Source organism: Lichenostomus cassidix, unplaced genomic scaffold (assembly GCF_008360975.1).
Source record: "Lichenostomus cassidix isolate B80296 unplaced genomic scaffold, HeHo_3.0 HiC_scaffold_38, whole genome shotgun sequence".
NCBI classification, from domain to species: Eukaryota; Metazoa; Chordata; class Aves; order Passeriformes; family Meliphagidae; genus Lichenostomus; species Lichenostomus cassidix.
In genome coordinates this window covers 1178226-1189691 of record NW_028147440.1, presented here as the reverse complement: position 1 = coordinate 1189691, position 11466 = coordinate 1178226, and the positions used below count along the sequence as shown (strand labels likewise).

The 11466-nt window shown below is 51.0% G+C and overlaps 1 protein-coding gene across 1 annotated transcript in view; it reads right to left on the bottom strand.

Moving 5' to 3' along the window:
* Positions 1–1321: 1321 nt before the first annotated feature.
* LOC146422921 (glycogen [starch] synthase, muscle-like) overlaps positions 1322–11466 on the bottom strand; it is a 32166-nt gene continuing 22021 nt past the window's right edge. The window contains exons 11-15 of the mRNA XM_085045397.1: positions 9033–9159; positions 7660–7755; positions 6034–6197; positions 3236–3316; positions 1322–1586 (exon numbers count right to left, since the gene is read on the bottom strand). Coding sequence (XP_084901523.1) covers positions 1407–1586; positions 3236–3316; positions 6034–6197; positions 7660–7755; positions 9033–9159 — 648 coding nt within the window. The 3' untranslated portion in view covers positions 1322–1406. The remainder of the gene's footprint in view (positions 1587–3235; positions 3317–6033; positions 6198–7659; positions 7756–9032; positions 9160–11466) is intronic.

Sequence of the window (11466 nt, the reverse complement as noted above, 5' to 3'; positions counted from 1 at the left end):
GCCGTTTTCGGACTATTTCTGGCTATTTTTTGGGCTAATTTCGGGCTATTTCCAGACTATTTTTCGGGCTATTTCTGGCTATTTTTTTTTACTAATTTCGGGCTAATTTTGGGTATTTTCCAGGCCGTTTTCTGGGTATTTCTGGCTATTTTTTGGGCTAATTTTCGGCTACTTTCAGGCTAATTTTTGGGCTCTTTTCGGGTTATTTCTGGCTATTTTTTGGGCTAATTTCGGACTATTTTTCGGGCTCTTTTGGGCTATTTTTGGGGCCATTTTCGGGCTATTTTTTGGGCTAATTTCGGGCTAATTTCGGACTATTTTTCAGGCCATTTTCGGGCTATTTCTGCACTACCTTTTGGGGTATTTTTGGGCTATTTCTAGCTATTTTTTGGGCTATTTCCCGACTATTTTCGGTCCATTCCCAACCCCATTTCCCCCCATTTCTCAAGCTGACCCCACTCTACCCTCCCCACCCCAAATTTTGGCTATTTCCCCCCAAATTTTGGCTATTTCCCCCCAAATTTTGGCTATTTCCCAAATTTTTGGATTTTCCCCCAAACTTTGGCTATTTTCCCCCAAATTTTGGCTATTCAAAATTTATATTCCCCCCCAAATTTTGGCTATTTCCCCGCAAATTTTGGCTATTTCCCAAATTTTGGCTATTTCCCCACAAATTTTGGATATTCCCCCAGATTTTGGCTATTTCCCCCAAATTTTGGATAGTTCCCCCAATTTTGGTTATTTCCAAATTTGGATAGTTCCCCCAAATTGGATATTTCCCCAAATTTTGCATCCAAATTTTGATATTCCCACAAATTTTAGGATTTTCCCCCAAATTTTGGTTATTTCCCCCCAAATTTTGGATAGTTCCCCCCAAATTTTGGATATTTCCCCCCAAATTTTGGCTATTTCCCCCAAATTTTGGATATTTCCCACAAATTTTAGGATTTTCCCCCAAATTTTGGCTATTTCCCCCCAAATTTTAGGATTTCTCCCCCAAATTTTAGGATTTTCCCCCCAAATTTTGGCTATTTCCCCCAAATTTTGGATATTTCCCCCCAAAATCCCAGCCGGGGGGGGGGAGGGGCGGTGCAGCACCTTTATTCATCCGCAGCCGGGTGGGGGAGGGGCAGGGGGAGGGGTCGGACGGATTGCTCTGCCCTCCCTCCCCTCCCCTCCCCAAATTCCGGGGGAGGGGAGGAGCCCGAATGACCTGGGAGGGGCCGCCCCGAAGCCCTCCCCAAATCCCCCTCCCCCTCCCCTCCCCTCCCCCCACCGAGGCACTCGATTTTTGGGGCTTTTTTGGGGGTTTTTTGGGAGGTTTTTTGGGAGGTTTTTCCCCCCAAATCCCGCTGGGTGAGGGTGGGGGAGGGGCGGGCAGCCCCCCCCCTCCCCAATTTCGGGGGTCAGTTGCGGGTGGGGGGCAGCCCGGGGGGGCTCGGGGGGCGGCGGATGTTGGCGCGGTCCTTGGCCGCCTCCTCCTCCTCGTCGTAGCGCTCGTCCTCGTCGTCGCTGTGCCGCGGGCTCGACAGGCGCGACAGGGCCGGCGACGGGGGCACCGAGGCGGGGCGGGGGTACCGGAAACCCTAAGGAAATAACGGGGAAATGACCCGGAAATGACCCGGAAATAACCGGGAAATAATGGGAAATAACGGGAAATGGGATTAGGGTACCGGAAACCCTAAGGAAATAACCCGGAAATGACCCGGAAATGGGGTTAGGGTACCGGAAACCCTGCGGAAATAACCCGGAAATGACCCGGAAATAACCGGGAAACAACCGGGAAATGGGGTTAGGGTACCGGAAATAACGGGAAATGGGGAGGAAATGGGGTTAGGATACCGGGAAACAAGGAAAAAATGGGGTTAGGGTACCGGAAACCCTGCGGAAACAACCCGGAAATAACCGGGAAACAACCGGGAAATGGGGTTAGGGTACCGGAAATAATGGGGAAATGGGGGGAAATGGGGTTAGGGTACCGGAAACCCTGCGGAAATGACCCGGAAATAACCCGGAAATAACCGGGAAATGGGGTTAGGGTACCGGAAATAACGGGAAATGGGGAGCAAATGGGGTTAGGGTACCGGAAATAATGGGGAAATAACGGGAAATGGGGTTAGGGTACCGGAAACCCTGCGGAAACAGGAAATGACCCGGAAATAACCCGGAAATGACCCGGAAATGACCCGGAAATAACCGGGAAACAACCGGGAAATAACGGGAAATGGGGTTAGGGTACCGGAAACCCTGCGGAAACAGGAAATGACCCGGAAATAACCGGGAAATGGGGTTAGAGGGGGAGGAAATACCGGAAATCCTGCGGAAACAGGAAATAACCCAGCAATAACCGGGAAACAAGGAGGAAATGGGGTTAGGGTACCGGAAACCCTGCGGAAATAACCGGGAAATAACCCGGAAATAACCGGGAAATCACCGGGAAATAACCCGGAAATGGGGTTAGGGTACCGGAAATAATGGGGAAATAATGGGAAACGGGGTTAGGGTACCGGAAACCCTACGGAAACAACCCAGAAATAACCGGGAAATGGGGTTAGGGTACTGGAAATAATGGGGAAATGGGGTTCGGGTACCGGAAACCCTGCGGAAACAACCCGGAAATGACCCGGAAATAACGGGGAAATAACGGGAAATGGGGTTAGGGTACCGGAAACCCTGCGGAAACAGGAAATGACCCGGAAATAACCGGGAAATGGGGCTAGGGTACCGGAAATAATGGGAAATGGGGAGGAAATGGGGTTAGGGTACCGGAAATAATGGGGAAATGGGGGGGAAACAAGGAGGAAATGGGGTCCCCCAGGTGTATTTTAGGGTCACCCAGGTGTATTTCGGGGTCACTAAGGAATATTTTATGCTCCCCCAGGTATATTTTAGGGTCCCTCAGGTGTATTTTAGGGTCCCCCAGGGATATTTTAGTGTCACCCAGGTATTTTTTGGGGTCACTCAAGGACATTTTGGGGTCACCCAGGTGATTTTGGGGTCACTCAGGGATATTTTGGGGTCACTCAGATATTTTTTAGGGTCCCCCAGGTGTATTTTGGGGTCCCCCAGGTGTATTTTGGGGTCCCCAGGTGTATTTTGGGGTCACTCAGGGATATTTTAGTGTCACCCAGGTGTGTTTTGGGGTCCCCCAGGTATTTTTAGGGTCACTCAGATATTTTTTGGGGTCCCCCAGGTGTATTTTAGGGTCACTCAGGTGTATTTTGGGGTCACTCACAGCCGCAGCCTCGGGAGGTTCGTAGGTGAAGCTCTCGGGGAAAGCTTTGGCCAAAGCCATGCGCCGGGCGAAGGTGTAGTACTGGGGGGACAGCAGGGGTCAGAGGTCACCAGGGACCCCAAAAAACCCCAAAAAACCCAAATAAACCCCAAAAACCCAAAAAAACCCCCCAAAAAACCCCAAAAAACCCCCAAAAACCCGCAAAAAAACCCCCCAAAACCCCCCAAAAACCCCCAAAAAACCCCAAAACCCAAACCCAAAAACCCCAAAAACCCCCAAACCCCAAAAACCCCAAAAACCCAAAAACCCCAAACCCCAAAAACCCCAAAACCCAAACCCCAAAAACCCCAAAACCCCAAAACCTCAAAAACCCAAACCACAAAAACCCCAAACCCCAAAAACCCCAAAAACCCAAACCACAAAATCCCCAAACCACAAAAACCCAAAAACCCCAAACCCCAAAAACCCAAAACCCAAACATCCTAAACCCCACAAACCCCAAAAACCCAAAACCCCAAAACCCCAAAACCCAAAACCCCAAACCCCCAAAACCCCAAAAACCCTAAAAACCCCAAACCCCCAAAACCCCAAAAACCCCCAAACCCCAAAAACCCAAAACCCCAAACCCCAAACCCCCAAAACCCCAAAACCCCAAAAAACCCAAAAACCCCAAAACCCCCAAACCCCAAAACCCCAAAAACCCCAAAACCCCCAAAAACCCCAAAACCCCAAAAACCCCAAAAAACCCCAAAACCCCAAAACCCCAAACAAACCCCAAAAAACCCCCAAAACCCCCAAAACCCCAAAACCCCAAAAAACCCCAAAAAAACCCCAAAAAAACCCCCAAAAAAACTCACCCAGAACCTCCAGAACACCCCAAAACCCTGAAATCCCCCCAAAAAATCCCCTAAAACCCACTGGGATCTCCTCAGTCTTCTCTCCAAGGACCTCCAGGAACCCCAAATTCCCCCGAAATTCCCCAAAATCTCTGTAAGACCTTCAGGAATTCCCCAAATCCCCACAAAATTCCCCAAAATCTCTGTAGGATCTTCAGGAATTCCCCAAATTCCCCAAAATTCCCCAAAATCTCTGTAGGATCTTCAGGAACCCCAAATCCCACCAAGATTCCCCAAAATCTCTGTAGGACCTCCAGGAACCCCAAATTCCCCCAAATTCCCCCAAAATTCCCCAAAATCTCTGTAGGATCTCCAGGAATTCCCCAAATCCCCCCAAAATTCCTCAAAATCTCTGTAGGACCTTCAGGAATTCCCCAAATCTCCCAAAATTCCCCAAAATTTCTGTAGGATCTTCAAGAATTCCCGAAATTCCCCCGAAATTCCCCAAAATCTCTGTAGGATCTTCAGGAATTCCTTCAGGATGACCAGGGGTCACTCAAAGCCCTCGAGACTTCCAAAAAAATCCTTCCAGAACCCCAAAAAATCCTTCCAGGACCTCAAAAAATCCTTCCAGGACCTCAAAAAATCCTTCCAGGACCCAAAAGATCCTTCCAGGACCACCAGGAACCTCTCAAAGATCCCAAGAGATCCTCCAAACCCTCCTGAGATGCCTTCAGACCCCCAAGGAACATCTCTAGGACCTCCAGGAACAATCCAGGTTCCTCCAAACCAACCTGAGATGCCTTCAAACCTCCAAGGAACATCTCCAGGACATCTTGTATGACCCTCAGGACCCCCAAAATGACCCCCAGGACCTCTAGAATGACCCCAAACTTCTCAAGAACTTCTCTAGGACCTCCAGGAACCTCTCCAAGGCCCAAAGAGATCCTCCAAACCCCTCTGAGATGCCTTCAAACCTCCAAGGAACCTCTCTAGGAGCTCCAGGTTCCTCCAAACCCACCTGAGATGCCTTCAAACCTCCAAGGAACATCTCCAGGACCCCCAGAATGACCCTCATGACCCCCAGGATGACCCCAAACTTCTCAAGAACTTCTCTAGGACCACCAGGAACCTCTCCAAGATCCCAAAGAGATCCTGCAAAGCCCCCTGAGATGCCTTCAAACCTCCAAGGAACCTCTCTAGGACCTCCAGGGATTCATCAAACCCACCTGAGATGCCTTCAAACCCTCAAGGAACATCTCCAAGACCCCAGATATGACCCTCATGACCCCCAGAATGACCCCCAGAATGACCCCCAGGACCCCCAAATCCCCCAGAATGACCCCAAACTTCTCAGGAACTTCTCTAGGACCACCAGGAATTCCTCCAAGACCCAAAGAGATCCTCCAAACCCTCCTGAGATGTCTTCAAACCTCCAAGGAACATCTCTAGGACCTCCAGGAACATTCCAGGTTCCTCCAAACCCACCTGAGATGCCTTCAAACCTCCAAGGAACATCTCCAGGACCCCCAGAATGACCCTCCTGACCCCCAGAATGACCCCAAACTTCTCAAGAACTTCTCTAGGACCACCAGGAATTCCTCCACGACCCAAAGAGATCCTGCAAACCCTCCTGAGATGCCTTCAAACCTCCAAGGAACATCTCCAGGACCCCATATATGACCCTGAGACCCCCAGAATGACCCCCAAGATGACCCGAAACCTCTCAGGAACTTCTCTAAGACCACCAGGAACCTCTCCAAGACCCAAAGAGATCCTCCAAACCCCCCTGAGATGCCTTCAAACCTCCAAGGAACCTCTCTAGGACCTCCAGGTTCCTCCAAACCCTCCTGAGATGCCTTCAGACCCCCAAGGAACCTCTCCAGGACCCCATCTATGACCCCCAGTATGTCCCCCAGGTGTCCCCCAGGTGTCCCCAGGTGTCCCTGTCCCCAGGCTCACCCTGCCCAGGTATTTCCAGTCCAGCAGGTCGGAGAGGCGCTCGGTGCGGTTGCGCTGGACGATGCGCTGCCGCCGGCTCTGCTGGCAGAAGCCGTAGAGGAACGCCGTGAGCTGGGCGCAGGACTCCTCGGGGGCGCGGAACCGCCGGTCCACGATGTAGATACCTGCGGACAGGGGGGACAGGTGGGGACACTGTCAGGGACATGGGGACACTGTCAGGGACATGGGTATGGGGACAGGGACAGTGTGCTCGGAACCGCCGGTCCACGATGTAGATACCTGCGGACAGGTGGGACAGGTGGGGACACTGTCAGGGACATAGGGACACTGTCAGGGACAGGGGGACATTGGGACATGGGGACAGGGACATTGGGACACTGTCAGGGACATTGGGACACTGTCAGGGACATGGTCAGGGACATTGGGACATTGGGACAGGGATATGGGGACAGGGACAGGGGGACAGGGGGGATCAGGGGATCAGGGAGTTGGGGACACATAGAGTCAAGCCTCAGGTGTTGATGACCCCCAAGTGATCAATAACCCTGTAGCTGATCAATAACCCCTCAGGTGATCAATAACCCCCCAGGTGATCAATAACCCCGCAGCTGATCAATAACCCCTCAGGTGATCAATAACCCCTGTGGGTGATCAATACTGACCGTAGGCCGAGGGGTCAGTGATGTGTGAGGATCAATGACCCCCAGGGTATCAATAACCCCCCAGGTATTGATGAACCCCCCCAGCTGATCAATAACCCAATAGCTGATCAATAACCCAATAGCTGATCAATAACCCCCGTAGCTGATCAATACTGACCGTAGGCCGAGGGGTCAGCGATGTGCTCCTCCATGAAGCAGCCAAACCCCCAGGTATTGATTAACTCCCCAGGTATTGATGAACCCCAGGTATTGATTAACCCCCAGGTGATCAATAACCCAATAGCTGATCAATAACCCCATAGCTGATCAATAACCCCTGTGGCTGATCAATACTGACCTTAGGCCGAGGGGTCAGCGATGTGTGAGGATCAATGACCCCCCAGGTATTGATTAACCCCAAGTATTGATTAATCTCTCCCAGGTGATCAATAACCCAATAGCTGATCAATAACCCCATAGCTGATCAATAACCCCTGTGGCTGATCAATACTGACCGTAGGCCGAGGGGTCAGCGATGTGCTCCTCCATGAAGCAGCCAAACCCCCAGGTATTGATTAACCCCCCAGGTATTGATTAACACCCCCAGCTGAACAATAACCCAATAGCTGATCAATAACCCAATAGCTGATCAATACTGACCGTAGGCCGAGGGGTCAGCGATGTGTGAGGATCAATGACCCCCCAGGTATTGATGAACCCCAAGTATTGATTAAACCCCCAGGTGATCAATAACCCAATAGCTGATCAATATCCCCATAGATAATCAATACTGACCGTACGCCGAGGGGTCAGTGATGTGTGAGGATCAATGACCCCCCAGGTATTGATGAACCCCCAGGTATTGATGAACCCCCAGGTATTGATTAACCCCAGGTACTGATTAACCCCCCAGGTATTGATTAACCCCCCAGGTGATCAATAACCCAATAGCTGATCAATACCCCAATAGCTGATCAATACTGACCGTAGGCCGAGGGGTCAGCGATGTGCTCCTCCATGAAGCAGCCGAAGCCCGAGAGGTTGGTGGACACGCTGGGGATCCCCATGACTGTGCACTCGGCTGGGGGGACAGGGTGGGGTCAGCGGGGCTGGGGACACTGGGAGCCCAGAGGGACACCAGAGGGACACCAGAGGGACCCCAAAAGGAGCCCAGAGTGACCCCAGAATGGCTCCAGAGTGACCCCAGAGTGACCTCAAAAGGAGCCCAAAATGACCCCAAATGACCCCAAAATGAGCACAGAGTGACCCTAAAAGGATCCCAAAAGGAGCCCAGAGTGACCCCAGAGTGACCCCAAATGGAGCCCCAGAGTGACCCCAGAGTGACCCCAAAAAGAGCCCAGAGGGACACCAGAGTGGCCCCAGAGTGACCCCAAAAGGAGCCAAAAATGAGCCCAAAAGGACCCCAAAAGGAGCCCAGAATGACCCCAGAGTGATCCCAGAATGACCCCAAAATGGCCCCAGAATGACCCCAAAAGGAGCCCAGAGTAACCCCAGAGTGACCCAAACTGACCCCAGAATGACCTCAGGGTGACCCCAAAATGGAGCCCAGAGTGACCCCAAAATGACCCCAAAAGGAGCCTAAAAGAATCCCAAAATGAGCCCAAAATGACCCAAAAATCAGCCCAAAAGGATCCCAGAATGAGCCCAAAATGGATCCCAAAAGGAGCCCAGAATGACCCCAGAGTGACCCCAGAATGACCCCAGAGTGACCCCAAAAGGAGCCCAAAAGGAGCCCCAAAGGAGCCCAAAATGATCCCAAAAAGATCCCAAAAGTAGCCCCAAAATGACCCCATAATGAGCCCAAAATTACCCTAAAAGGAGCCCCAAAATGACCCCAAAAGGACCCCAAAAGAAGTCCAAAATGACCACAAAAGACCCCAAAAGGAGCCGAAAGACCCCAAAAGGAGCCAAAAAGACCCCAAAAGAACCCCAAAAAATCTCAGAATGACCCCAAATGACACCAAAAGACCCCAAAATGACCCCAAAAGGAGCCTCAAAATGACCCTAAAGACCCTAAAACCCCCAAAATTACCCCAAAATTACCTCAAAATAACCCGAAAAGGATTCCAAAATGACTCAGGAATGACCCCAAAAGGAGCCCAAAATGACCCCAAAATAACCACAAAAAGAGCCCAAAATGACCCCAAAATAACCCCAAAATAACCACAAAAAGAGCCCAAAATGAGGCCAAAAGACCCCAAAAGGACTCCAAAAGACCCCAAAATGACCCCAAAAGGAGCTCCAAATGACCCCAAAAGATGCCAAAATTACCTCAAATGACACCCAAAACCCCAAAATGACCCCAAAAAAACCCCAAAAACCCCAAAATGCTCCTACCCGGGGTGTAGCCCCAGGGCTCGTAGTAGGAGGGGAAGACGCCCAGGTGGCAACCTCGGACGAACTCCTCGTAGTCCACGGGCAGCAGGGGGCTGGTGGAGGACAGGAACTCGGGGTGGAAGATGATCTGGGGGGACAGGGGGGTGTGACCCCAAAATTATTGTCACCTGGAGCCCAAAATTGGCATCTGAACCCCAAAATTCCAGCCCTGAACCCCAAAATTCCAACCCTGAACCCCAAAATTGTCACCTGAACCCCAAAATTCCAGCCCTGAACCCCAAAATTGTCATCTGGAGATCAAAATTCCATCCCTGAACCCCAAAAATTCCAACCCAAAACCCCAAAATTCCAACCCTGAACCCCAAAATTCCAACCCTGAACCCCAAAATTCCAACCCTGAACCCCAAAATTCCAGCCCTGAACCCCAAAATTGTCACCTGAACCCCAAAATTCCAGCCCAGAACCCCAAAATTCCAACCCTGAACCCCAAAATTGGCATCTGGACATCAAAATTCCAACTCTGAACCCCAAAATTCCAACCCAGAACCACAAATTCCAACCCTGAACCCCAAAATTCCAACCTTCTAACCCAGAACCCCAAAATTCCAACCCAGAATTCCAAAATTGTTATTTGGAGATTGAAATTCTGACCTTGAACCCCAAAATTCCAACCTTGAACCCCAAAATTCCAACCTTGAACTCCAAAATTCCAACCCAGAACCCCAAAATTATTGTCATTTGGAGATGGGAATTCCAACCCTGAACCCCAAAATTCCAACCCAGAACCCCAAAATTGTCACCTGAACCCCAAAATTCCAACCCAGAATTCCAAAATTGTTATTTGGAGATTGAAATCCCAACCCTGAACCCCAAAATTGTCACCTGGAGATCAAAATTCCAACCCTGAACCCCAAAATTGGCATCTGGAGCCCAAAATTCCACCCAAATCCCCACAAAACTTAATGAAACCCCCCAAACCCCACACCCCTCAATGTCCCCAATGTCCCCAAGGTGTCCCCAAGTGTCCCCAGTGCCACCTTGACCCTGTCCTTGCTGCTGTTGAAGAGCTCCAGACCCCAAAAAAGTCACTCAAATTCCCCCTTAACACCCCCAAACTCCCCCAGTCCCATAAACCTCGATGTCCCCATGGTGTCCAAAATGTCCCCAATGTCCCCAAGGTGTCCCCAAGTGTCCCCAGGGCACCTTGACCCTGTCGTTGCTGCTGTTGAAGAGCTCCAGACCCCAAAAATCCCCTCAAAATTCCCCCCAAACCCCAATGAAACCCCACAAAATCCCCCAAACCCCACACCCCTCAATGTACCCAACCCCCCAATGTCCCCAATGTCACCAGGGTGTCCCCAGGTGTCCCCAGTGTCACCTTAACCCTGTCGTTGCTGCTGTTGAAGAGCTCCAGACCCCAAAAAAGCCACTCAAATCCCCAAAAATCCCCCCAAATCCCAATGAAACCCCACAAACTCCAATGTCCCCAATGTCCCCAAAGTGTCCCCAGGTGTCCCCAAGGCCACCTTGACCCTGTCCTTGCTGCTGTTGAAGAGTTCCAGACCCCAAAGAAACCTCTCAAATCCCAATGAAACTGCCCCAAAACCCCTCAAAACCCCACAAATCCCACATCCCCCAATGTCCCCAACCCCACAAGTGTCCCCAAACTGTCCCAAAGTGTCCCCAGGTCACCTTGACCCTGTCCTTGCTGCTGTTGAAGAGCTCCAGACCCCAAAAAAGTCACTCAAATCCCCACAAAACCCCAATGAATCCCCACAAAACCCCTCAAAACCCCACAAACTCCAATGTCCCCAATGTCCCCAATGTCCCCAATGTCCCCAATGTCCCCAGGTCACCTTGACCCTGTCGTTGCTGCTGTTGAAGAGCTCCAGACCCCAAAAAAGTCACTCAAATCCCCACAAAACCCCTCAAAACCCCACAAACTCCAAACTCCCCAATGTCCCCAAAGTGTCCCCAATGTCCCCAATGTCCCCAGTGTCACCTTGACCCTGTCGTTGCTGCTGTTGAAGAGCTCCAGACCCCAAAAAAACCTCTCAAATCCCAATGAAACTGCCCCAAAACCCCTCAAAACCCCACAAACTCCAATGTCCCCAATGTCCCCAATGTCCCCAAGTGTCCCCAGGTCACCTTAACCCTGTCGTTGCTGCTGTTGAAGAGCTCCAGACCCCACAAAAGTCATTCAAATCCCCCCAAATCCCCCCAAATCCCAATGAAACCCCACAAACTCCAAACTCCCCAATATCCCCAATGTCCCCAATGTCCCCAATGTCCCCAAGTGTCCCCAGGTCACCTTGACCCTGTTGTTGCTGCTGTTGAAGAGCTCCAGACCCCAAAAAAGTCACTCAAATTCCCCCAAATCCCCCCAAATCCCAATGAAACCCCACAAACTCCAATGCCCCCAATGTCCCCCAAT